The sequence below is a fragment of the Pezoporus flaviventris genome, unplaced genomic scaffold (genome assembly GCF_033815535.1).
Source record: "Pezoporus flaviventris isolate CSIRO_AGI_PZ_B2104156 unplaced genomic scaffold, CSIRO_AGI_Pfla_v1 ptg000002l, whole genome shotgun sequence".
In the NCBI taxonomy this organism is placed as follows: Eukaryota; Metazoa; Chordata; class Aves; order Psittaciformes; family Psittacidae; genus Pezoporus; species Pezoporus flaviventris.
In genome coordinates this window covers 42945752-42973713 of record NW_026892550.1, presented here as the reverse complement: position 1 = coordinate 42973713, position 27962 = coordinate 42945752, and the positions used below count along the sequence as shown (strand labels likewise).

The following is a 27962-nucleotide window of genomic DNA, read 5'->3' as shown; positions in this document are numbered from 1 at the left end:
AACGTTGGACTGCTCATCTTCTCAGTGAAGCTGAGAGAAATTTTTTGTGTGTGACAGCACTGGGAAGCAAGGCTGTTTTTCAGGATTAGGACAATAAAATTCTTTCAGGTAATGCTCTTCATCAAAAGAACATTTGTAAGAAAAATGCTGAAAAACAGTCCTCCAGTTACACTATTATGTATGGTTTATTTTCTTTCAGTAAGAGTAGTGAGTATACATACACACACACAAAACATGAATTGCTAGTTGCAAATGATTTTTTTTTTCTGTCTACTCTTACACTCCTTAATATGTATTTTTCCAGTGTAAGAAATTGATAAATGGGTTTGTTTTTTAAGCAAGTGGCCTTATTTCAATTCCACGTCAGCAGAGTCTTCTGAGAAGATGAGATTAAAACATTGGCTGTCCAACAAAGGAGCCACAGAAAACTCTTCATCTCAAAGTGCTTAACAGACACATGTAAAAATAAGGTGGTTGAGCCCCAGTCCTGTATCTTGTGGTTTCATCTTTGGGGAAATGAGGTCCACTATGTTTTTGCTGATTGCAGCACTAGATACTTCCTCTTGCTTCTCTACTCGCCACTTGGGTGGAAGGCCAAATTTTGCTTTGTCATGGCAAAACCCAGTTGGACAGTTTTCCCCAGCTCTCCCAAACCAGATTAAAGCGAATGCAGACTGAGACAATGGGTAATCTATGATGTAAAGTTTATGTACAAGAATATAACATTTATCTGGAGTATTTACAAGGTTAATTAAAGCAATATTTTACAACTCTTTCAGGTTAACCACTAGGTATATTACAGTTAGGCTACAGATGGTTTAATTTGCAAAACAATAAGAATAAAAAAAAGTTGCATTCAGATCAACCAGCTCCAAAACTTGTACATTTTTTCTGAGAGAAGGGCTCAGACTTGTGGAAAATAAAATGTGAGAATGGTTAATATACTCTTACTGGTGCCTATGTATCACATGCAAGAGTCGTAATGTGACCTTTATAGTGTTAATATAGATGGCAAGCCATTTCATCTCAGTGAAAGAGTCGTACCCACTGTGACAAGCCAGTCACACGTGTGGCTGTCTTTCTCTGTATCTCCTACTTTTGCACAACAAACATGCATGTATACAGAGAAGCAGCAACATAAATGAACCAGCATTACCAAAAAATGAAGAGGGAAGAACCTCAGACCAAAGTCACATTTGCAACCATAAAATAACCCAAGCTTTAAGCAAGATACTTTAATGCTTCCCCAAAATCATCATGATATTTTTTTGTTTATTACATTTTAACCTATGTACAGGAGTGGGGGGCTCCCTCCCCCCTTGGAGAGCGGTCACCGTGTCTCATGCCCGTGGCATCTCAAGGCTCAGAGGGGCCGAAGCAAGAAGGTGCTGGAGGCCCAGAGAGCTCAGGACAGAGGCGGCTGGAGGCAGCCAGAGCCAAAGCCACTAACACTGCAGTTTGCGGATGCTGCGGGAAAACCGCTTGAAAGCCCGCTGCCCTTTCTGCCACCGTTTCAGAGACGTGATCACCAGTTCCCCAGCTTGCTTCTGCCCCATCACCAAGTAGGGGACGTTGATGTCATTCATCTCATCGCAGGTACACTGAAGGCCACCTTTGAGCCAGAGCACGATCTTCCTCAGATCCCTTTCCGTCAGCCCATTCAGCTTGTAGATGGTTTTGCTCTTTGTTTCGGGGGTGATCTTGGTATCCCCATTGATGTAGGCAATCTCCTTCACTTTTATCTTCAAGGCTAATAGAGCGAGAGGAGGGGGAAGCGGGAAGAGGGAGAGAGATTGAGAGGCTTTTTCCCATTAGTGCACATAAAGAGGACCTGGGGAGGGAGGTGCTCTATTGCTAATTAAACTGTCAGGGCTGACAGAAGAGGCAGCAGGTGGCTCCATTTCTAAAGCCACAAAGGGCATGCAAGTCATTTCAGTTTGAATCAACCTTAGGGCTGAGGGGTTTTTTGAGTTTCTTTTCTCCTCTACCCCCTCCCCCTCTTTTTCCTTCCTTTCTAAATTAATATTTTCTCCAGCCTTTCTCCTGTTTGCAAACAAGGAGCAGGCAGGATCACTATGTTAAGCAGAACTCTGGTTGTTTTTGTTGTTTTTTTTTTTTTCTGGAAGAGGTCAGTCTTCCTGAAACTAGAGTTTGAAAGGGAGGTGGGGAGGCTAGTACCTAGACCTAATCTGAAACCTGATCTCTTCTGCAGCTGAAAACTTCTAAACTTAATTTATTAGGCTGGACAGGATTTTAGGCAAACCTGTAAGGAAATAATATTTCACATGCATTGTTTTTTTGAAAGAATAGATCCCATGGAGGGCAAATTGGTCCAACAGCTGCATTTGATTTGGTAAAACAACTAGGAGGGGGATACAGGGCTCTGTAAGAATCTGTGGGGCATGTTTAGTTTTAGGAGGATTTATCTGAGTGCAATTTGCCAGGCCAAAGCTATTGGTTGTTTTAGCAATTATGTCCCACAGTCATGGTTTCGGATTTGGGGTGGTGGGTTTTTTTGTTGGATTTTGGTTTTTCTTTCTTAAGAAAGACTTTTGAATTGTTGCAGATATTTATACTACAAATCTGTTTCCAGGTATAAACATTGACCTATTATAAAAGGATTCCCCTCCTTATTCCCTTTTTCTCTTGAAATGCTAATGTGCGGATAATGTGCCGTTCAGTTGTCTGTGTCGAAGGGGCTTTCTTGTCCTCTTCTAACCCCAGATCTTCCCATTAAGTTTATATCCCCAATTGTCTGTGCATTACCTTCTCTGTCAAATGATACATAGAGCTTCATTCTTAATCTGTGGGGAGAGTCTTTCTTGCGATACGTGAGATTGGTCATGCGGCTTTTTCTCATACGTCTAAATGAAGCTTTGCTCTACTTCTCCCCAGGCAATAGTCTGGATGAAAGATCCTTTCTTTATTTTTTTCCATTTTACTTTCTACTTGGCTTGCCAGCAACATCCACATAAAGGAGCACTACTTCAAAACAGCAAACAGAAAAGGACTATAAAAGGGACCACTTTCTACTCCAAGGTGGAATTCTATGTTTCATGACCCAATGGTCAGATGGGTTAATCTGCAGATAAGACAAAGCCCTACCTTTATCCAGGCACATCTCTGACTCCACTGGGAGTTCTACCTGATCCTCAACTCTCAAGTTTCAACCGAGGGGAGTTCCGCTTCCACTTACCAAAGTCGTTTTTGCAGAGGTTTTCCACGATGTCATTATCGTCTTCATTTCTGTTTTTGCAGGCGTCGCAGACCTTGGGTGCTGGAAGTGCAAGGGACAGCCCCCGTCAAGTCCGGGGAGAAAGGAACAGCAGGTGGCGTTGGGAGCCCTTCGGGAAACACCAGGCTCCCATCCCTCCACACCAGCCCCTGCCTTTTCCCCGCGGCTCGGGGACACTTAGAGGCGCCTTACCTTGCTGCAGCCCCTCTGGCGGGGGCGCGGTGTGCTTTTCAGGTCACGCCTCAACCAAAAGTTATTGAGGTTTTGTTTGGGGCTTTTTTAATCCGGGGGAAAGGATAAAGAGAGAGGGGCACACAAAACAGCCCAGCGCCGCGACCTTCGCATATGGGGATTGCCCCTCTGGAAGCCGGGCGGCTAGAGTCCAGCGGCCCGGACCTTTGCTTTGGGCACGGAGACGGGCCGCGGCCGTGGGGTGCGGGCTGATACCAGTTCCCCGACTGTGCCTGAGGTTTTTCCCCATCCCCTCGGGAAAGCCTCCCTGAGGCTGACCTGTGGCTCCCTCCGCGGCGCCCCATCCCGGAGCACCGGGCGTGCTGTAACGGGAAGGAACGACCTCCGCTCCCCAGGGAAAGCCGGGGGGTGGACGACCCCGCCGCCGGGGCTGCTCATGAGGGCAGAAGCGGCTCCTCTTACCTTCCCTGGTGACGGGGAGGATGTGGTCGCTGCTGGCCAGCGGGATGCAGAGGTCGTTGTCCTTGGGGAAGCGACTGCAGTCCAGCATGTCGGGCCAGGGGAAGCCGAAGGCAGACATCACAGGGGCGCAGCTCTCCTTCACCTCCTCGCAGAGCGAGTGGCAGGGCTGAATGATCTCGTCCAGGTCGTCGATGCAGACGGGGGCAAAGAGGGAGCAGAGGAACTTCCTCGTATCGGGGTGGCATTGCTTCTGCACCAGCGGGATCCAAGTGGAGGCCTGCTCCAGCACCTCCTGTACCGTCTCATGCCCCAGCAGGTTGGGCAGCCGCATGCTCTGGTACTCGATGCCCCGGCACAGCAGCATCGGGGCGGGGATGGGCTTGCAGTTGGAGCGCTTGTAGGAGAAGTCGGGCTCCCCGAAGGGGAAGAGCCCGGCGGCCGAGCCCATGCACTGGGACGCCAGAAGGAGCAGGGCGCAGAGGCGGCGCTGCATTTTGGGGCGCGGAGGAGGAGGTGGGGGGTTGGCGAGGGGCTCGAAGGGGTCGGGGTGGCGGGGCGCGGAGCGGGCGGCGCGCCGCTGCCCTCAGCCGCAGGCAGCGTCCCCCGCTCGGGCTCCTGCTGCCAGACGGGGACTGAGGGTCTGAGCGAGATGTGGGGGCAAACGGGAGTTTTCTGGATTTTTTTGTATGCAAATAGCAGGGGGAGTGGGGGCTGGGAGGAGCCTGGTGACAGCCATCCAGAAAGGATTGGTCACTACTTTCTCGGTCTGCTTTAGCTCAGGGGGATTGTCTTTTGGCAGGAAATCCTTGCGAGAAACGTTACCGTGCGAGCACGGGGAAGGGGGGAGAGGTCCCCGCGAACAAAGAGCCACGAAAGCCGGAGAAGATCCTGGGGCGAGCAGGGCGAGAGGGGCCGCTCCAGCCTGGGGTAGCTGGAGGTGAGCTCCGCCGCCAACGCAGTTACTGAGGAGCGGCGGGACCGCCCTCGCCCCTCCGCCCCCCCCGCCCACGTTCGGTGCTTTCGCTGCCAGCGGTTCCTCAAGCGGGGAGCGAAGCTGCTGCTGCCCCATCCCCCGGGGGGTGTCCGGCACTTCTGCCCCTCCCCGCGATGCTGGCAGGGCTCGGCCAGGCGCTGGAGCCGCAGGCAGCGGCTGGGGGCTGCCGGTTCTCCTCGCCCCCGGCTAGGCAGGGTCTGCCGGTAGGGCTCCTCCTGCCCTCCTGCCCCCACGAGGAGCTGGGGGCTGCAGTGGACCCCGGCCCCACAGCCCCTGGATGGCCCCCGACCGCCAAAAGGGGGGTTCCCCGAGCGGGAGGATCCGAGTACTTTTGCAATACGGTCACCTGGCACGTTTCTCTGAGGCAAGAAGTGTGGCCCTGACTCTGCGCAGCACAGGCATGTCCCTCTGCCTTCGATCCTGTCTTCACCTAGAAGCTCCCTTAAAGAATTATGATTGCGTTGATTTACCACAAAAGGGAAGACAACAGACAGGGCACTGGGATCATGACGCAGCTTCAGTGGGATTTGGATTTCTTGGAATTTTAGTAATATTATTTATGGGATTATTATTGAAAAGAGTAGGCCTGTGTAGTATCATTTTGTGGTAAGCCACATTCATTAATCAGCTACTGAATATATCTCCTTATAGACATGTTTTATGGGAAGCTAAGCTTAACTGTGATGACTTCTGTAAACTACAGGATTCCTCTATGTCCAGTTTCCAGGCTGGGCTTCCCAGAGGTTTGGGTTGCTGCTTGGGCAGGAAAGAGATGGGACTTGCAGCATTCCCACTAGGAAAGCATAGGGCTGCCCTGCTGGAGTGCAGTGCTGCCCCAGGCAAGTGGCTGTCACACACTGAAGCCAGTGCCAGCTCCTTCAGAGGAGGTTTCAAGATCCTTTCCATCAAGCCATGCTGGTTGGTGTCATCTCCCTGTAAGGCTAGCTTCTCTCTTCTTGAAGTTGTTTCATACCTGGAAAACAAACACCCTGAATGTCTAATATCACTTGTGGAAGAGCGTAAAAGTAGTTTATTTCTTACAGCTCCACATATTCTTACCATTTATTTTCTTTGTTCAACTCATTCCTTTAAACAATAAATCTGCAAACTCTTGGCCTCAGTTGGCTTCCATGGCTCTGAGCCCCGCTGGTGATTTATGGTGCCCATTTCGAGCTTGTTTTGCCAAGTCCTGAGGATTGCCAGAGGTTGTAGCTGTTGCCACTTGCAGAAGATGCCCCTTCCTCTGTCCTCAAACTCCTCTTCTGTGGAAGAGGACCTACCAGCATGTATGGTCTTACCCCGAACAGCTGGGCTATTCATCAGGTCTTTATAAAATGGACAGGTTTGTAGCTGGGGTGTCTGCCTCCTCCTTATTTTTCACTGCTTCTCATTGCTTGGAGTAACTGATGTTCCTTCAGGTGGATCTCAGTATGATCAGAATACAATGTGCCGCTCCATAACTTCTGGTGGCCCCGTACACTGCTTTCTGCAGATCCAGTCAGCTGGGCTGTGTGAAAGCAAGGACCCAAACCTGAACAGACTTTGTTTAGGTTGGAGATAATAACCATTTATTTTCTGGGATGGAGGGTGAGACATATCCAGCAGAAATCGGCTCTTTTTTTTTTTTTTTTTTTTCACGAGAACGGTTTGCTTGTTTGTTTCCAGCCCACAGGAAATAAGAAGGAAAAACACACAGTTTTCCCAGGGTTAAGCTTTGATTTGAAACGAGGCTTTATGAGACCTTACTGTTTCCACTTTTAATCACCCTTGGCGAACTCATTTACTATAAAATTGAAACGATCCGAGATCACGTAAACAAAACCAGCCCAAGCCTGAAGACCGGGGCAACCGCTGCTGCCCTCGCTCTGATCCCTTGCAGGGGAAAGTGCCGGAGAGGGAGGTGGCTGCCATCCGTGCTCCTTGGGGGCAAACCGGGCACGGCGTTCCCAGCCTGCAGCCCTGACAGGCTGGTGCGGGCAGCCTTCGGGTGGCGTTTCGGGCTGCCCCTGGTGCCGTTGCCTTCCCCGGCTTTAGGGGACACATCGGGACCGGGGGGACTCAGTCAGGAGCTGGGACTGGGATGGGGTGAGGGGGTGTCCCTCTGCATGTGCTCAATAAACAGACGCTGCCTCACGGTTAATTGGGAATGAAACTAATGAGCTCCTTACTGTCGCTGGCTGGCGCAGCCCCAGAGCGGTTTAACCCCCCGCCAGGGCCCTGCCCGGCAGAGGCCGCTGCTCTGAACCGGCCCGACCCTTTAACCGTGGACTCGGACCCGAGCTTATGGGAGTCCCAGTCTCCCTGGAGCTTGCTGCCATCAGGTAAGGGCGCTGTCACCCCAAGAAAAGCTGAGGGGTTGGGGTACCACCCTCTCCCAACCTGGGGGAGCCAAGTAGGACGACATGCTTAAGAAACAATGATGTTTTAAGGTAGGTTTTTAATGTTTTAAAGGGAGCATAGGCTTTTGAGCACCCGTAAATTCATCAAGTGGCAGGGACAGTTAAGCCGCTATAAACCCCTGAAAGTAGCATAAGCGTTTAAGCTACCTTAGATGCTTAAAGCAATATAAGCTGTTAAAACGCCTTTAATCCTTAAGTGCTTAAATCACCTTAAGTCTTAGGAGTTAGGTGAGAGAATGAGCTGCCTGGAAAAAAGACCCTAACCCCAGTTCTTTCCCCGCCCCACCCCCCTAACCTCTCAGTAAATGTTAACTGATGGATGGTGGTGAAAATGAACTATGGGGAAAATGACTTGACTCCTGAGTGCTTGTAGGGAGTTAAAAGTAGCACTGTGTTGTCTGTGCTGTGTTACAGCCATAATGCTGCTTCCTCTTGCTCTCAAGCCTTGGTGTGAATTCGGACCTTTTGTACCTTTTCCTGGCCAGACCTAGAAGCTGAGAAGTGGAAAAAAGAGAATAAACGTCTGTCTGCAAAAGGGTGGGCAAGACTTGCCTCAACTCAGGCAGCAATAAATACCACCACTGTTAAACTGCCTTGCATATTTTTCCAAATCCACTGTCTTGAGATCGCTTAATCCCTTACCTGGGTATGTACTGTATGTGGGAGCCTCTTTGCACCCCAGACCCTATGACGCATTCAGGTGCTTTTGCTGATGTGATGAGCTTGGGATGGAAACTGCCATCACTGATGGCTCCCCCAGTCTGAGCCTCTTAGTTGCTTGTCACCAACCTGCAGGCAACATCACCTTTTCAGTTGCAGAATCATAGGCTAACTGTGGCAGGGACCTCAGAAGACCATTTAGTCCTACCCATGCTCCAAGTTCAGAGTTTGTCTAGGTGGTTTGCAGCCTTATCCAGCTGAGCCCTTGCTTGCTAACACTTACCTGGCACCTGGGAGGCTTGATTCAAGCTTCTGTTACAACCTCCCTCCCCTCTGCTTCCTGGACAAAACTGAGCTTTCAGTCCCTGAGCATCTCACAGGTTGTTTTCCCACCGTGGAAGATGGCAAGACCAGGCTGTGTTATCAGCCACACTGAGAGCAGTGATTTGCAGGAGGCACACACACCTGGAGGGCAGCCAAGCCTTACCCAACACAAAGCACCCACCTTTCCCAAGCAGCTAGGTGCTGCTTTCACCCTCAGAGGAGGCCCAGACCCACTGGCCACTCACTGGTGCGTGTAGCCAGGCCAGGCAGATTAGGGAGATACTGACCTCAGAGTCTCTCTGAGCATGAATTTGGGGTTGAGGTATTACCCTCTGGTTAGTAACAGTGTAAAGGAATGAAAAAGCTGTGGCTTTTTAGCTTGTTCTTTTCATCCCGTAAAATGGCAGTGGTGAAGACAAAACTGGCTTTTTCCCCATAATGAAAAAAAATCTGATGAGAATGTCTGCTTACCTTTAAAAACGGGCTCCAGCATCACACTACCAAAATAGTATTTGAACCTCACAATTACATTCAATAGGAAAAAAGCAAAATTGCACAGGTTTTGGGGGGAGGCAGCTCAGCAACAGATCCCTCCTGACTGTTTTGGTGGCTGATAAGGTGGAATTTAACATTTTCCAGATCCAGGACTGGGCAGCGGTCTTGTTTTCTGTTACCACAGCATTTAAAAGCTCCTTTGTCAAAAACTGCATGTGCTGCAGATGCATCTTCCTTCCCCCCTCCCCCCCGGTGTTCTGAAAGGAACCCTAAAAAAGTCGTTTATGCTTCCCTCTCCATTTGCAGTGCTCACTGAGAATGCAGCAGTGGGCGGCTCATGCTCGAAGGGCGCTGAGCGAGTGCCTGAGCAACCCAGGGTGCTGCTCTGGGGGTGGGGAAAAAATCCTATTTGGGAAGAAAATCCTCTTGGTGGCGCTTGTGCACACCACGTCGTTTCTTAATTTGCGCAGGGACACCGGGTACCGCTCTTCTAACGCTCTGTATTTCTGCTTGCTGCCGTCCTGCTTCAGAATCGATGTGCTCGGGGACCAAAACTCTAGACCATCTTTAATCAGGGTGTCGTGTCATGAGGGGAAAGATCAAACCAGGTCTGATTACTTTCACGTGGAAACGAAAGCGAGTCACAAGGGGTTTTCTAGTTGCTTTTCTGTTTTATATTTGTTTTAGTGGCTGTTCCCTCAATAGTTTTCCTGTATCTAGTAGCTTAAAATTTTCAGGCAAATTTTTCTGATTTGGAACTTTTTCCATAGGAACGTTATTAAATATTATTGCAAGCCTCTGTTTTTCAAAGTTGCATTGTACTTTCCTCTGTTTATGTTAAATGATAAATATAGGTGCTTGGTTGCTGTATTATGCACATACAAACATATATATGTATATAAATTAGATTTATTTGTGTGCTAGTGCTTTAGCAAGTTATGATTCTTCAAATTTATCTCACATGCATCTATATTTGGCTACAGTTTTTGTCATAGTGAGCATTTTTGTTCATGCAGAGTGTCTGTTTGCGATTACCACTCCCTTTATTATGTATCTAATCTAAGTGCTGGATGACAAAGATAGCAGAGACCATGCCCTAGAGGACTACAATTGCATGGTACCTTGTGTTTCTAGTGTATTTTATTTAAAAAGCTATGATGTAACAAATCTTCCTCCTCCCCCTTTTTCCTCCCCGTTGTCTGCAGCCTGTTAGTAGCTAGCACCTTGAACAGAGAGCAGGACCTTGCTATGTGAGCCATACAGAAAGCCCGGGTGTTTATGTCAAAATGCTTGGGCTCTGGCTAGGGCACAGATGCTGCAGAAAGGAAAAAAGGAGAACTTCTGCCTCTGGGCAGGGTGGCATGGGGCAGAAATGCTACCATCATTGGCCACAGCAACAGTTTGCTGTGTTGTTGCTGGTCATGAAGGGTCCAGCTCCAAATTTTGCTCTTCAAATCAGGACTTGGGTGGGTTTTGACCATTTGCATTCAAGGTTGCTGTAGTACTTCCCCTGATGAATGGCCAAAGCTGTGGATATCAGTGAGTTTTGGATTGGGTCTACATGCTGTGGGGTCATACAGTTCTGTAGATGCTTTTGCAGTGCTTAACAGAGGAAATGACTGTAAATGCGTGAGAGATGCAAGCACAGAAAGTAATTTTCAGAGCTAAATTCTACCTGTAAGGAAATGGTCAGATTTGCAGGTAGAGAGCAATTCTAATGGCTTCAAGGGTCGGGCACCTGTTATTTGCTGAGAAATTATTATTAAATAATAATTTGTAGTAAAACATCTTCAAAAAACAAAATCAAGGGAACTTCTTGCCCAAAGCTATGCTGCTTCAAATATTATTAAGCCTGACTTAAAATAAAGCAGTGAAACAATCTGCTCATGATGACAGATTGATCTAATCAGCAAATTAGTCTCTACACTGGATTTGGGTTCAATTACAAAGTGATTTAAGTAATCAAACTAGTAGGCACATAATCAGTAATTAAAGTATAAAGTTGCTATTTCCAAATATATAAAAAATAATCCAGATGTGTGAAGAAGCTGAACCAGAAGCAGTTTGGGTGACATGGCTCATGACATCTTAGTATTACATCTTCAGTTTTCATGAAGTTCAGAAATGATTGGAAAAGGCAGCAGCAATGTTCACTTAACATGCATTCAACAAAGAATATATTCAAACTTTTGGTCCTCATCTCCAATTTCTTCTTTCCTCTACTATTTTGCTTTAAAACTAGAAATTTACAGTTCTACCTTCATAAACTTGACACAGAAAAGTAAAGCTGAAGAAGCTCATTCAAATAAAACAAACCTGTTAATGTACATTTTAAACATTGTTATCTTCTCCATGTGTATTTTTACTTTCTCAGTATGTGCAAATACTTACACGTAACATAGGCTGACATAAGTTTAAGAACCACCCAGTACATTTATTTATTATTTGGGTTTTTTTTACATACCTTTAATTATTGATTTGTTTCTATTAATTCCAATATTCTCAGTTCTCCTTTGTTGCTGTGAATAACCCATTTCATCCTCCATTTACCCAAATGCACATCTCCTCATGACATTTTTCCCAACCCCAGCTTGGTTTAATCAAGTTCCAACCGCACCTAGTAGTGCTCGGTCTAGTAGTTAACATTTCAATTCTGCAAGCCTGTTGGGTCAGAGCTGAAGGACTCTGCTAGCTGTAATGACTCTGGCCAAATAGTTTGTGAGATGAACCGTGAAGCACTGTGGCCAAGGCTGTAGCTGGAAGGGTATGTGGGTAAGGCAGGCTACCAGTATGCTGAGGAAGACTGCAATTCCTTGCCATGCATCAGCTGGACTTCTTTGTTTGCAAAACGTGAGATGCTGTCCCACCCCAAAGCTCATCGTGGCATTGCAGCAGTAGAAATTCTGCTCCTGACCAAAGGGGTGCTTCAGCGTGAGTTAATAGGGCTCTTCACACATGGCATTTGTACTATAGGAGGGAGACATGTCAGGAAAAAGAATTGTTGTGCTTTTCTCCTACCTTGTTATCTTAATTTCCTTCTTGAGAGATTGCATTGTGCTAGAGCAGGAGCTTTGCTAAGCGGAATGCTTGCTTGTCACTTTTATTGTGCCCCTTTATTCACATACTCTTGCACTGTTTGTATGTGATATGGAAATGCTGCAGGCTGAAATTGACAGTGAATTAAACGTAGCCAACAGATCTGACCTTGGGATCCAAGTCAATGCTTGGCCTTCTGGTCTGGTTGAAGCTGCTAGTTTTAAGGGATGACAGTGTCCTGCAACCCATGTTCCCAACTGACATGTAGCTGGCTGGATTGACCCCCTGCAGGGAAAACTTAAATTCATGTCTGGAAAAAAAGGTGAGAATGGTTTACTTGCATAATATTTTTTTTTTCCCTGTAAGGTTTCAGGGTGAAGAAGGTTTGTTTAGTCCCTGTAAGCAAAGTTGTGGCAGAAAGTGTGTTAGGGTCAACTTAGAATTAATATTTACATCTGTGAGTAAATGGTGAAATTATGTTGTTTTGAGTAGTTCTATAAACACTGAAAGTAAAGGTACCATGGTTTACAGACACGTGTCCTTTGCTACTTAATAATGTGTAGAGTTAAACATTTGAATCTTGAAAGTGTTCACACTGAAAAAGACAAACAAAGCTGAAACCAAGTTCTGTTATCTTCACCTGCTTTGGCAAAAACTGCGTTGAAAACAATGCTTGAAATATCAGAATAAAGCCTTAAGAATGTTAATACTAGGTCAGATCAGTTTCACTTTAGCCTGGTATTCTATCACCTCTCTCTTGCTCTTTTTTAACTTTCTTTCCCTAAGGATTATAGGCCTCTGTGGATACTGGGATTTCACCTGGTGATGTGTTGCAGTCAGCTCGGGCATGCCCTGAATAAGAGCAGCTAATTCTGGGGTAGGATCATTAGCCAGTTTGAGAGTTAGAGCATCTTATGTGGACAAGTTGTGCAAACAATTGCCACTCCCTCATCCCAGCCTCAGGTGTTTGTACACGCTGAGAACCTATGTCTACAGTTTTCTGACAGAAGTCACTCACTGTTTGGGATAGCCCCAAATCCACAGAGAGCCATCCTAGCGCATCAGCCTTCCCCACTCGCAGGAAAAGGATGGGCACGATGACCCCAGGGTAGTGAAGGTGTCCTGCACCATCCTCTTGCAGGCTCAATCTACTGCTTTCCAAGTGCACATCCTGTCCTAATTGTTTCCAGTGCAGGGTCAGTGACCTTGCCCTGCCGTTACCAACCATCTTAACAGGGACGTTTCTCTTCTGCCTAGTTCAAAAGGGACATTGACAGTTCTCTGGGAACCTTTGCCCCTTCTCCATCAGATCCCTCCCGCTGAAGCCTCAGTAGCTTGCCTCCCTGTACACTTTAGGGTTACTCCCTCTGCTTTCTGTCACTGGCGGTTTGCAGTACAGTTAACCTCCCCTTTTTGCTATAGCAATACCATCTTCTAGCAGTGGCTACTAAAATCCAGAGTGCCATGGTCAAAATGTTAAAAATGAGGAGGGGAGCCTTAGGGGAATTCAGGCCCTGGTGAGGTGTGGTAACAGTTAGTGTCAGCCTTGGCTGCTGTGCTTGCACCAAGTGAGCTTTGGTACTGAGGATGACCTGGGTGCAGTCTGCCTGAGATGTAATTAGCCTGCTAAGTGATAGGAAGGAATGTGTGACATGTGTGTATCTGGGTCTGTGATTGCAGTTTCTGCATGAAGACTTGCCAGCCTCTGCCCAGATCTGGGGATTAAGGCGTAGCTCTACACAGGGTTCAAGGAAGAGTCTAATTCACACAGGAAATCACTTTTGTTCTTTGGCCATACGCTGGTCTCCATATCTACGGTGTAATTGTACTTGGTTATTTTAACGTCCTTCTTACTCATGCTTTGGGTGGGATCGGCAAGACTAAAAGGAATCTGTAGGCCTTCTGACTGCAAAGGGAAAATAATCTGGCTTTACAAAGTAATCTCATTGGATATATTCGTCTGCACTTTTGAACTGTTTTGACAACAATTTTCCCCCCTTTGCTATCTGCCAGAGTTGCAGATGCAACTAAACTCACTCCTGCTTGCTAAAAAACAGAGCATCTCTGCAGCACATATTTCATTAAGGGGAAGGCAGGGAATAGGTTAAAAAGAAAAAAAAAAAGTAGAAATAAATATGTATTATGGTGTTCAAAGCATTCTTTTCCCCCCTGAAGTATTTCTTAGACCAATTATGTGAGAAATTCATTATATGTGAAGATTTTGTAATAGCAATGTGAATTAGCTGTTTGCAGACCTGCTCCCCTCTGTAAATGGGAGCATGCCATATGACAGTGGGCCAGATTTTACTGTTCTAAGCATCACTGATATAGCTGTTTATTCTCTGAGCCTGGAAGAGATCCAGCAGGATTTAGTTTTATGAGGTTTAATGTAAAGGTGTTGTATTTCATGAGATGAAATCATAACACAGTGGGTTTGCAAGAATTCTGAAAGATTATTTTTTCAGAGTGTTGGCAAGAACGATTCTCCTGTGAATTACGTGTCTAAAAGAGAAATATAGGTCTTCTTTCATTGAGCTGAAATGATAACTAATCCTTAATCCTTCCTAGATGGCCTGTGTCATTAATGCTGGCTGTGCATTTAGAATGTGTGCAGGTAACAGCTTTAATTCTGTAATGGTATGCAATGTGCAGCTGTGCCTATAGCCATAAGACCTGGCCATATACTTGAAATGCCTGCTATTATTTTTGGGATATGTTTCTGAATTTGTTTTTTGTCTTTTTTTTTCCTCACCTCTTGATTTTGTGAAGAAGAGAGAAAAGCATCTGGCATTTCCAGCCTATGTAGAGATGTAGGAGACCTATTAGCATTTTTAAATGTATCTGCAATATGTCCATGAATACTTATCTTGTGCTTGAGCAGAAAATTTTCCTTTGGCTGTTTGATTGTTGAGAATGATGACTACTGAGCAGTGTCTTGAGGTTTCCCTTCTTATGTTGCCTAATACATTAAGCAAATGAGATTGCACTGATTTAATGGTGTCAGTTTGCAGCTACTTTTCTATCCTTTACAGCAATGTATGCGTATGCCCCCTCTTGAACTTTTTTCGTTCTGGGAAAGCAGAGGGGTGGCTCTATGAAAGAGGAAAAGGGCTGGGAAAAACCTGGCTTCTATTCTCAACTTTGCTTAATTCTGTGTGATTTTGAACAAATCATTGCAACCCTCTGTATATGTTTTCTTTTCTAGTCAAGTGACATTATTAGAGTCAATTCACTAATACCCCCTATGGCACACAAAGGCCTCAGCACTGAGCTCTGGAACTTAGCTTATTATTTAGCCTAGCACATGGGGATGCACAGCCCTGCTACCAATCTAAGGAAGGCTTGGATTTGACTGTAGAAGTGTTCTTACATAAAGCAAAACCCCTCCGTTGTGCCTTTTTAGGACAATATGTCTTCTGCTTAAGGAGAAAATTGGCACCTTGCTGCTTGCAATTCATTATTTTTAAACATACTCATATTTTGCATAGGAAGAACATGTTTCATAAGGAGGGGAAAAATTCTAACAAACAACTTTACACAGCTCTAGTTTTAAGAATATTTTAGGAGCATTTACACCATAATGTATATTTGAACCAAGGTCACTCACTGGTAACATCATGCTGTTGGTATTGCACATGGTGAGAAGAAACTATCTGTTACTTCCTTGACACTCATCAGTTACTTAACAATTCTGTTCATGCTTAAATTGCAGGTGATAAAAATGTGTATCTGTGTGTTACATTTTGGCTTAAATTTACGTAAATAGAAAAAAGGCCTGACTACTTTTGATGGCTTTAACAAGGTACAGCTTTTTCCCATCTGTGGGTAGCAAATCAGGATTGTCTTTTGAAAGTTATTCCCTTCCCTAAATTAGTGGTTCGTTGTGAGTGATGCCATTCAGTATTTACAAACATATTCCTTTGGAGAAGGGGACCTTATGCCTTACAGTCTTCACACGGTAGCTGGGAGCTTAAGCGTGAAACATCTTCAAGTTGGGAATCTGTAAATTAAGCAGTATTGAAAGTATAAGTCTGGATATCCCAAACTGTGGCTTACTACATATTGATTTCAACACAGTGTGTTCTTAATTATTGGGTATCATTTGCAAGTTGCTAGTCCCACAGATGAAGTGACAGGAAGAAAGGCGATGAGCTTGACTACGCAGAGATGTATTTCCTGCATTAGATTTTATTTCTCTCATATTCTGGTGAAGAACCACTGCACAGAAACACTTGTGGAAATGTCACAAACTACAAACTAGTATGAATTTAATAATATTTTTAACTGTGGCCTACTGATCAAGAAGAAAAAGGTGAGGCTTTCAGACAGCCTTGTGTTCACAGGCCCCATAGGAGGCTTCGACCACCCTAGTTAGCTGCTGAATGGACAACACAGCGGGACACAAGCAATGTAGGAAGTTTCTGGAGTTCATTGATGGTAATATCCTGATGCAGGTGATTGAGGAGGCAATGAGGGGAGGTGCTCTGCTGGACCTCATATTTGTAAAGAAGGAAGAGCTGGCTGGGAAGATGTAGGCTGGTAGAAACAAATGCCTTCTTCATCTCAGTTTTCACTGGGGGCCGATTTTGTTTAACCTGTTCCTTAATGACCTCATCACACTAAGACAGAGTGCACCCTCAGCAAGTTTGAAATAAAATGTATCATCACATCAGACGATACAAGACTCAGAGGGGTGGCTGATAGACCAAGCAGTTGTATTGCCATTCAAAGGGTCCCTGATAAGCTGGAGGAATGGGCCCTAGGATTCTCATGAAGTTCAGGAAAGAAAAACGCAAGGTCCAGCATCTCAGGACAAGTAACCCTAAGCACCAGTGCGTGCTGGGGGCTGACTGTCTCAAAAGCAGCTTGGCAGAGAAGGACCTGGCGGTCCTGGCAGAGACCAAGCTGGCTATGAGCCAGCAATTGCACCCTTGTGGCAAGAAAAGCTAACAAGTACCCTGGGCTGCGTTAGGAGTGTTGCTGGCAGGTTGAGGGAGGTGACCCTTCCCCTTTACTCAGCACTGGTGAGGTCACTCCCAGAGTGCTGGGTCCAGTTTTGAATCCCAAGTACAAGAGAGATGTGGGTGTACCTGACAGAATCCAGTGAAGATGAAGGGATTTGAGCATCTCTCCTATAAGGAAAGGCTGAGAGAGCTGGGACTGGTCATCCTGGTGAAGAAAAGGCTCAGGGGTATCTCATCAGTGCTTATAAACACCTGAAGGGAGGGTGTAAAGAGGATGAAGACAGGCTTTTTACAGTGGTGCCCAGTGACAGGATAAGAGGCAATGGGCACAAACTGGAACACAGGAGGAGCCTGTTCAGATAACATAAAAATAATCTCTTTTACTGTGAGGGTGAGCTTGGAAAACCTATTGGCAGAGGTTTTCCAAAGAGGTGGTGAAGTCTCCATCTCTGGAGGTATTCAAAACTTGATTGAACATGGTCCTGGGCAACTGGCAGTAAGTGTCCCTGCTTGAGGGGTTGCGTTGGACAAGATAACCTCCAGGCATCTCTTTAAACCTCAACCATCCTGTGAGTCAGTGCATTTTTAAAGCTGTGATGAGTATGGCTTCGTGGGACAGATGGAGCCAGCAGTACCTCAGGAGAAACTGATTGTCAGGAATCTAGAGTCAGAATTCTTTAGGAGTATAATCGACAGTGGGTTTTGACTACATGGGCTTGTATTCTGAGAGCACATAAAACATAGTGCTGAGCATCCCCTGATAAAAATAAAACAATCAAGCTGAAAGCCTGCCTGTCTCATAACAACAACATGACGAACCATGAAATGTTTTTTTTCCTTGGAATTCCAATTTTCTATGATTTATCTTGCCAGTCTGTAATCAGAAATAGCTGCTCCATCAGAGTAGAAAATGCAAATAGGGATGAGGTCAGAGTTTGACACCAAAGTGATGTATGAGCTGGAGTCAAGGAGGAATTCTGATCTCCTAAAATAGAAAACATGCTGTAAATAATACATTTTCCTCAGGGCAAGAGGAGTTACAAATACTTCAAATTATGGGTTATAGGTGAAAGTGAAAACATGATTTCTAGAACGTATCCAGTGTTAGAGCCACCATTTATCTCTACTGGCCATTTAGAACAGCAAGTTTTTGTCTCTTGCTAGATTTTTCAATTTTCCCAGTCAGTATACAAGAAGATAATAATGAAATTAAATGATAATGAAATGTATTACTTCATGTTTCTTTGCTAGTGGGCCTGAGAGGAGAACTTGACTCTAAAAATACTGGGAGGGTTCAGCAGTTTTCAGAAATTGAATTTCTCTTACAAAAAATTTACTTTTAAAGTGTGGAAAAATACTGCAGCTTAATCTTCTCTGGGGATGAAATATATAAGGCTTCAGAGGAGATGAAGCCTTCTGATTGTGCTGAATTCAGTCCTCACCCTAACAAATCTTTAGGCCATTTGTTCATACTGCACACTGCAGCCAAACCCCCTGGCTCCCTTTTGTAATGACACCCTTTGGACACAATCTGCCATTCATTAAGTGTTTTGTTGCAAGGAGTCCTTTTTTATTACATTGAATTGCTCGAGCTTTGCTAGAAATCCCAGGTTTTGTCTGTGTGCATGTGCATAGATATACTTGCAATAATTCCAGTGTTTAACTGTACCCCGGTGTGTGTGTGCACATATGTGTGTGCTCTGTGTGTGCGTATACTCTGGTTGTGTGTGTGTGTATGTATTCTGGTTGTGTGCACACAGAGGAAAGGTTGAATGCAGAAGTTGTTTTCTTCCCATTTTACACAGCCACAGGTCATGAATACTCATATTCATCGCAGTGCAGCTCTACAACCGTTTCTCTTCTATTTCAGGGGGGAAACGTTTCAATTTTTAGTTCAAAGATGCACAGAGATCTGCTCCTGAGCAGTGTAACCAGCTTTCCTACCAAGAATCCTACATCCCCTGCAGAAATCTCAGGTCCTTAGATTGCACATCACTTCTAGTCTTCCCTTCCCTCCCTCTGCCCAGGGAGTAAGGCTGCGTGTGGAGGTTCCCACAGCTGCTGTTAGCTGTGGGATCAGTTTTGGGTTTCTGTCCCCTGCTTAGCTGCCAGTATTCATATAGATATGGAGTCCCTGAGCTGGGGAAAGTCAAGGAGCAGCCATTGTGCTGGCATGGAAGGAATCACTACTGCATGAAATATAGAACTGATAGTCTCATTACAGTTTACCTCAGGTTTTCATTGTTTCCTTTTTTGTTTCCTTGTCCTAGCAATGAATCAAAGAAAATCAGAAAGTTAAGTAAGTGGCATATGTTTTTGTTCTGTAATTCATCAGCTTTTCCATTGCAAGAACATCCCAGACTTTTGGAATGCATCTGTTCAGTTACTGTAAACCTGGGTTTCAGGCCTCTGTTGCCATAACAGTTCTCTCTGCAGGAGCAATAGGAGCTGGAGTGATTAAAGAGATCTCAACTTACTATCCTCGTTCATCCCAGGCAGAACACAGCACTGTGATGACTGAGCCATCATTTCAGAGCAACATGTAGGAAGTCCGGCAGATAAAAGACATTTGCATCTTACAGCGGCTCTTCTCTGGTAGAGCTGTGCTGACTTGAATTTGGGTTTACATGTGTATGTGTGGGAATTCAGAATCTGGATCCTTTATTTTAGCTGACGCAAAATATGTTGCTATAGACACTCGTAACTCCTCAAGTTTGGGAATGATATCTTGGATAACTTCTGTGGAATAAGGGAGGATTATTTAATATTGGATAGGAACCTTTTCCCCCAAGGTTTCATGTAGAAATATTTTTTTTCACTGTGGTTGTATGAGGCAAACGGGAGTAGATGCACTCAAAAAAATACTTGATTCCTTATAGCATCCTTCACATTGGGCAAGAAATGTCCCAGACGTGGTGTTCTGAGTTGTGTAATTATTATGGAGGTTATGAAGGAGCTGGAAGTCTCATCTCCTCTTGTTTGTGACTTTCTTTTTTCTTTTGGAGTGACTTTTACGTTCTCCAGCCCTCTGCCTTTGCCTATACCTTCCTGGCTGTATTACATAAAGTATAGGAACACTGTTATAAAAGGAGAGCTGTCAAGCCTTCATTAAGACTATTAGCTGGTCTGTTTCCAGTCATTCCTCTGTAAGCACTATTCCTCCAAAGCCCCACCCCTGAAAAGGGGTATTATGACTCTGTGTAGAAGGTTCTGGGAGGTTCGCTTGGTTTTGATTCCCCATATATGCATGGTGACACAGAAGTTGTAGGGTCATCATGTAGTCTGGGTGGGAAGGTTTTGGCTCATGAGTTGCCATATGTGATTTGAGGTGGCTGTTATACAAATCACCAGCTGGCATCATGAAAAGTCAATGGGAAGCAAAACATATTCATAAGATGCCATTTTCCCCCAATCTGTTCTCCAGTGGGATACCACTAGCTATTACTCTAACATTTTTAAATGATGTAAAGTTAAGGATTTCAGGCCTAATCTCAAGTTCTGTGTCATACTTCCAAGGAAAAGTGACCTTTTTTAGTGTCCAGTGGTGCTGGCCATCCAAATCTATGCCAGAGCTGCACAGGAGAAGTATTAGGCCTTTCCCACAATATTAGGAGTTGATCACATACCTCTGAAACATTTGGTAGAAGTCAAAGGGGCTGCCCGTATGGAGCTACTCATGGGGCTTGGAGAGAGCTGTGGGAGTCAGACTTAACCTCTGCTTAGTAATTTCTTGGACTCTGCAGGGGAATGCGAGTATTAGCCTGGAGGGAAAGGGAAATCCAGGGTTTTAAGGAAGATCACAATCTGACTTCTCTTCAGTCTGTGAAACTAATACACTTCTTATGCAGGGCACCTCTAGCTGTGGGGTTTTTACTTCCTCCTTGCTTGCTGTGAAGATGTCTGGAGTGTTTTCTTTATAGTACACCCTGTGCAAGGTTCTGTTGATAATTCCGGTAATGTTCAAATTTTAGGTGAAAATTTGTGCAATTATGTCTCAGAGCTAAGGGGGAGTCCAACATGTTCATCTTTGATCAAATGCACATAGTTTCATTATTTTCCACTCTTCCACACATGCAAATTTTAGTGCTTTTGAAGCTGTACTCATGTAGAAGTTCCTGTATGTGCCATGCAAGCTTTTCAACAAATGAGGCTAGTACGTGATTCAGTGTTAATGAGCCACTGAATTTTTGATCCAGAATCCAAGTGCAGTGCTTTTGGAAGCATGATATAGCTGCTTGAGTTTAGGTTTTAATTTCCAAAATGCGTTAATGGAAGAATTCAGTTCTTCTAGAGTTTGGAGAATACATCTTTGGCTAGCAGAAATTCTTGAAACCCATTTCCCTTTGCAAACCACACTCTGGTGAGTCAGACTGAAGAATGCTTTAAGCCTTTTGTCTGTAAGGTACATGTCTTATGTAGGCTTCTGTTTTAATTTACGGCACTTGTATGCAGGTTTTTCAGACTAGTCACAGTGGTCTCTTATAAATCCCAAGAAATAGTCCACCCTCAATACCCTTTCCAGCCCTACACAATGAGTCAATGCTTGTCAAAGACCATTTTAGAAATCTTGAATAAATCTGACGTTATGTTGAGACAGCTGTTAAATATATTTCTCCCCCCCCCCCCCCCCAAGGTTTCCTTTCCCTCAGTGTGAACAATGCAATTGGTTTAGTGCTATTTTTAGCCCAACTTTTCATTTCAGTCATATGTATTCCTACCTTCCATGCACACTTAAGTTAATTTATTCTAACATGAAAAATACTAGGAAAGTCACTACCCCCCACAAAAAGATTTTACAAGCTGAACTGGAGACTAGCTGCTGTGCATATACACTCCAGATGCCCAAGCCCACCATTACAGGAGTAAAATCTGATTTCAGGGTGAAGTCTGACTCTTATGCATGTCTTCCCTGTAAACAAATGCCTCTTCAAAGCAAAAAAGCTCAACAGATGTGTATAAATGAAATTTGTGTCTGAGGGCAGCTTGCTTCAGTGTGAAAGTGAAGGTGGAAGTCTGAGGATCTTCCTGCTTTTTTAACTGGCTTTTACGTAGCATGAGAGAGCAGTGGTGATGTGGGGCTTTTGCGTGTGTTTTTTGCATTGGGCTTTTTTAAAGAAAGCTTATAGTGAAAACCAGAGATCCTCCTGTGGGAGTATCGGTGCTCCTCAATGACAGTGTGAGCAGACCACTCTTAGGTGATGACAATCTCCCTTCTTTTTGCAAGTGCCCTTTTCTACTCCTGATTTTCCCTTGTAGGTTAGCCTGGAGGTGAGAATTTCAAACTAGTGTAGTGGTGCATGTGGGACAAGACACCTACAGTCTCCTGGAAGCTTATTTCCTATGGCCAAACCTCTGGTGTTCTTCAGGAGTCATCAGGAAAGGTGCACTTTGGCTTGGGGGCAGAGATGCACCTGCTGAGGTAGCTAGTCAAAGGTCTGTGTTCCCAAGTGGTGTACCAGTGACCAATGCATCACTTACGGTGGCTGATGGTGAGTCAGAAACTGGGAAAGTGTGGTCACATAACCCATCTATGCTGGTAGTTAAATGCATGGTAAGCTCTGCTTTCTGTTCCTAAGTAAAGGAATAACATCGCTAGCTTGGAAAAAAATAATGGAGAGCTAACTCCTCTATTGTTGCATTTCCAAAGGGGATTAAATAAGACAATAACCAATAAATAATACACAGAGCTTATGGGTCTGTCTTCAAATGGAATTTAAACAAAGCGGTCTGAGCTTTTTAAGTGCCTTCTCAAATGTGCAGCTCTCTGGAAATGTTTCTTGCCAGAACATCCCTGGCATTGCAACAGTGCTTCCTTCCCGGGCAGCAGTGGCCAGGCCTGGTATGCCGGGGTGAGCACGGGACATGATGGAGCGGCAGGGCTAAACTTGCCACCATGCCGTCCCCATCACAGCTCTGTGTGTGGGCAGCACCATATGTGTGCTTCCCAGCGCTATGCTACTGGGGCACTTGTGCCCTAACCCTGTCCACTAGCAGTGTGGTGGCCCCTGCACTGTGTAAAGAGGACCACCAGGGTGCTGGCTGGCTCCCACATGGGGTGACTAGCAGGAGTGTGTAAGGTGATGCTGCAGAAAGCTGTGCTTTCTGGACTCGGCTGCCAGTCACTGGAGAGAATCATAAAGTTGGAGAGGTAATCAAAGCTATATGTGAGAAATCAGGTTTTCACCCCTGATCTGGGCACGTGGGGAGGTGTGTGTCCTTTTCTCCCTATAGACCAGAGATGGGAGCTCCTTTGCTTTTTGTTTGCTGCCACCCTGCTTTCTGCACTGCAGTTCATGATTTCTGCAATACGTAAGGAAGGGTGGGAGACTTAGACATCATTTGCGTTGTGTCTATGACCCTCACAATTACAAACTTCCTGAGATCAAAGGGAATAAATCCTTGCCAATTAGAAGGCCTTTTAATGTCAAGTTGTGACTAATAAACATCTGAACAGCAGATGTGGTAGTGTAGGTGTACCTGTTCCCTGGACCTTTTCTAGTATTAATTACTCAGGCAATTGCTGGTTACGGTTATGCACCTTAGCTATTTCTGAGCATAAAATAATGCACCTTCTCTTTGTTCCTTGCCCATTTATGGAGTGCAGAGATGTCAGCCTAGTTGAAAAAGCAGATTTCCATTTCAGCCACCATTTTAAGCTGCGTGTTTACAATGGCAGAACTCCATCATTTACTTATTGTATGCCTTTAAGGATATGTTTCTGCAGCCACAAATACCAGGACTCAGCATTTTAACTGAGGAAAACCTTAACCTGATGAAAATGAAAAATGGAGCCCCAGCAATGCACAAAAACACAGCTTACATAGAACTCAGATGTTTTTAGATGCCAGTAGATATCAAGATCAGGCATCAGTGCTCCTATGATAAAGTTCAAATTCATAATTTCTACTTCTAGAAACAGTTTGGGACACAAATAGAAACTCTGGATCCTGACTCTGAAATCTGAGACTAGCTGGCATCAGCTCAAACTTTAATGACTTGACATCTCTTTGTTCACACCAATATCTCAGAGCAAAACAGCCCCATATGAGGCACTTTTTACTCCAAATTCATATCTTAGTTTCACGACTGTGGTAATGACTGAAGTAGCTGATTAGTTAATGGCCATCCCTTTCTGATTCCCCCTACCTTGATTCTCTCTTGAATACAGTTTTTGCATCACTTTATACTTCACACACACACGCACACACACCCACACCCACACACAAACCCCCTTTCTGTCTGGCTTTAGAGTAATACTGCATCAAATGGTACCCATAAAGTTTTGTTCTAAAAGTGTTTCAAATGTCTTTCCTGAAGCCAGGAGCACCATGCTCTGAAACACTGACCCCACTGTGGTCCCATCTGCAATATAGTTTGAGCTCTAGTAGTCTCTTTCCCCACAGGGATAAGGGACCATTGCTTGAAATCTGGTCTTTTCTCACTCTCTTTTTTCCCCATCATCCCAAATCCTGTTCACTCTGACTCCTTAAGTGCAAAATTGCCCAAAGCATTCTTGCACAGTATAACACTGCTTGTGAATTAAACCCCACCTTCTATTCATGTTAAGTCTTCCTCTTACTATGCTAATATCTGAAAAATAATCTGTAGGTAGGCCACAAATTGCTTTAGAATATTTTCTTTGTGTTATTTTGCTGTCTTCCATTGGATCATCAAGAATATAGTTTGAATATTAATTTTATGGTGTCTCTCTTAAGAGTGGAATATAATGTTCAATTATGCATTACATCTGCAAGGCTCTGGATGCACAATCCTGCATTAAATAGTAATGATAAAATAAAACCCACAAACCAAACCCCAAAACAACAGTGTGGTTTAAAGAAGAAACAAGAAGAAAGGATATGCTACACAAAAGCAATGGAAGAAGAACCTTCCGTTATGCTTGAGTTTGTGTAAAATCAGAGGAAGTTGTGTAAACCAGAGAGAAGTTAACTGTCTTAAAAATGGAATCGGTACGTGCCTTAGATTATGCCATGCTATTAAAAGCTTCCTGTAACATGCAAATTTAGAAGTAGATTGATGCCTCAGATAAATATATGGGAGACCTTATGATGAAGACATTTCATCCACTCATTACACACACACACACGCTTTTCTCCATAAGCCCCTTAAAATTCTGCCACTGGAAAGCATTGTTTTATTCTGGGTCATGGAGAAAAGTGCTCTAGTGTCTGCAATGGCATTTACTCCTCCTCAGGTTTTCCCTACAGCAAGAAAACCTGGACAGGGTTGTGCCTTCTGTCTCTGTCTAGACACATGAAAGTATAATTATTTTGAACCCTTATCCCCTTACTCAGAGCTGGTGCTTTGGGGCGACACTGTCTTTGGAGTCACATGGCTATCTTTGTGTCACTCAGCATCTACCTGAAAATGTTTCCTAAATACTGTATGCCCTCTCAAGCATCTCTGGTTTTCTTATAGTGGTTTTCCACTGGGCTGAGGGATTTTGGTGGATATGGCGCTTCTCACCATGGGAGCAGCTGGAGCCAGGCCTGGGGCTTTTGCTTGGGTAAAGAGGAGACCTAGTAAAATCTGTGTTGAGCACTGGGGCTCTGAAGTGCTGCTAATTGATACAAGGTAAATTCAAGGTATTAGCTTGAAATTCAGCAGGTGAGAATGTGTTCAAAGTGAACCCAAGTGCAGAAAAAGATTGGTTGCTCTCCAGTGCAGATGCCTGGAATGCCATTGGGAATGGGAGGGCAAGTTCTGGAGAGAGAGAGGCCCCATGTAGCCTGTTCTCCACTCTCCCTTGGTATAACAACACAAGGACTTCTCCACATGGGCACTCAGCCATTCAGGTTTACTAGAAGGAGCGTTTCAAGTATTCCTCTGCGGTGTGTCTGCTTTTTTCAGGAAAGCACGCTGCTTCTTTCTTTGGCACCTCACCAAGTGCTCTTGGCAAAGCTGTCAAATATGTCATTGTAATGGGAGGCCTCTTTGCCGCGGTTTGAGCAGTGAGAGCTGGCTGGGAAGCGCGGGGCCAGGCTGAGGAGGACTGGATGCAGAGAGCTCTCAGCGGAAATCCTTTGACTCTGGAACTTGTTTGCTCTGGCAAACTCCCTATGCCTGTCTGGACACAATGAGGGTTCAGGACACATGGCTTTTGTTTGGTTTTCCTGGAGGGAAGGCTTTGCTTTTCATTTGGCTGAATTTCTGGGTGGTAGAGAAAGAGGGAGAGAGAGAGAGAGAGCATGCTTCAGGCTGCATCAATCTTCGCCTTGTGTGATGGTGATACTGGAGATTTTTGGTGACCTTTCACTTTCTGAATCATATGTTAGTACCACAGGGGCAGGCTCTTCCTATGCCTTTGACAATGGAATAGAGGTTTAGGTGCTTGAGGAAAGTGCAGGTTTGCCTCACTGCTTGGCTGAAGGTGGAGATCAGATGGATGTTTTCTATCTGTAGCTCCTGGCAGCCTCTAGCTCTTTTTCTTATACTTCTGGGTCTTCTGCCACAACCTCACATGGCCGTGACCCACCTTAAGAGCTCTTAAGCTGTTAGGAAAGGGAAGTTGTTGGAAGGTGCAGAGTGCAGAAGACCATGGTATCTCCTGAAGGAAGTATTATCCAAGTTTAGGGAAAATGAGCTTAAGAAGACAACACACACAGTCTGTAACATAATGCTAACAAAGTGGTGATGGTGGCGGTGACAGCTTTGCCTTCTAGAAAGCATAATTATTTGTTTGTGAAATGCTCCCACATAAGGCAATGCTTTGTAATTGTAGATTAGTCCTGAGAAGATAAGGCACAATGTTGTTTTTAATCCATGGATGTAAATTCTATTCTATTCTATTCTATGATATTATTTTCTATTATATGGAATAATAGAATATCTGTACAAAAGATTCTATTTTTGAAAAATGTTTTGAAACAGTGCCCTGCGAAGAATGAGAAGATGCACAAATTGGAATGCACTTTAGCATCAGGTCTGATCATTTCGTCTCCCCAAATAAGATCTGCCAGGTCCTAAATCATTTCAGTATGCCTTAGAGGACATGATGCAAGGAAAACAATCCACTTAAAGAGTACAATAAAATGTTCTAGCAAGTTATCACAACCTCTACCAGCCAGGGATGTTGCTGAAAAAGAAATCATCAAGAAGTCTGTGTTCAGCAGCATCACATGAATATTGGCTGAAGGTTTGCTATTCTGTGAAGACTGCAAATGGACAACTCTTGAACACTGAGGAGAAACAGGAGTCCTAGAATTGAAAATTTATTTCCCCCCCAAACCACTTTTAACCTCTGGAAAGGAACTTCAAGGAAACATCAACTTAGAGCACTGAACACCTAGAGCTAGACTGCTGACCCTCTGAAATCAGTTGGAATATCTTTCACTGATCTTGTTGCACTTGGAGCAACACTCATCCAAATTCTCAGAAGTCAGATAACAGCATGCAATAATTGCACCTTCCTCCATGTAATAGCTGGTGTGATCTTCAGTGAGTTGCACAAGTTGCTTTAAGCACATTCCTATTTCCCCAAGCTACGCTGTGGTTTCACTGGAAATATGTATGTGAGATCACAGCCCCTTTTGAACCAAGAGGGTGCTCCCAATGTGCTAGCACTTTGTCAGAAAATACAGAAATGATAGAAAAGTAGGAAGAGATGAAGTAACACCAGGGAAAGGTGTGAAGGTGCGCGATCCTCCTGACAGAAATGAAATTACGGGAACTAGCCACATTTTTAAGTCAGCTGCAGTTGCTTAACTATCACCCCAAAATACATACCTGGGAAGTGCATCAGGTGTCTCCCTGCTGCTGTTATTAATTTGCTTTTCCTTTTATCATGCTACTTGGTCCTTGTGAGTCAATATTTCTTGGAAAGGCTAAGATTCCTGTTTTGGCCTTGTTCAAGCATGGAGTGAGCTGCACATGCTGCAGAGCAGCATCCCCTCTGCTGAGCAGTGGCAGGTGATCTCATGTGGTCAAAGCTTATCTGCCAAAGGCATTTCTAATTGTTCTGAATAACTGTGATCTCCGTGAGGTGAGGATGGTAACCTGTGTCATGCTCCAGGGTCCTGGCTCAATTCAAACTTGGATAATTCCACTCTGGCTTTCTTGCAAGTTCATCCTTCAGAAGTATATTCCTTTTCAAAAGAATATTATTTACTTCAAATGTTAAATTGATGCCTTGTGTATTAGTGCAGCTGCAGTATTTTACCCTATTGGAAGGAGAATGATTT

General features: G+C 44.6%; 1 protein-coding gene and 1 long non-coding RNA gene across 2 annotated transcripts in view; one reads left to right on the top strand and one right to left on the bottom strand.

Annotated features, from left to right (window-relative positions):
- The window catches only part of LOC133281078 (uncharacterized), a 61991-nt gene that overhangs the window by 23478 nt on the left and 10551 nt on the right, over positions 1-27962 (top strand). The gene's annotated exons all lie outside the window — the stretch shown is intronic.
- On the bottom strand, positions 688-4583 carry SFRP2 (secreted frizzled related protein 2). The gene is made up of 3 exons (XM_061476193.1): positions 3890-4583; positions 3197-3277; positions 688-1750 (listed from the first exon to the last, which is right to left on the bottom strand). Exons 1-3 carry the CDS (start codon positions 4380-4382, stop codon positions 1446-1448), a joined length of 879 nt encoding a protein of 292 aa, XP_061332177.1. The 5' UTR covers positions 4383-4583; the 3' UTR covers positions 688-1445.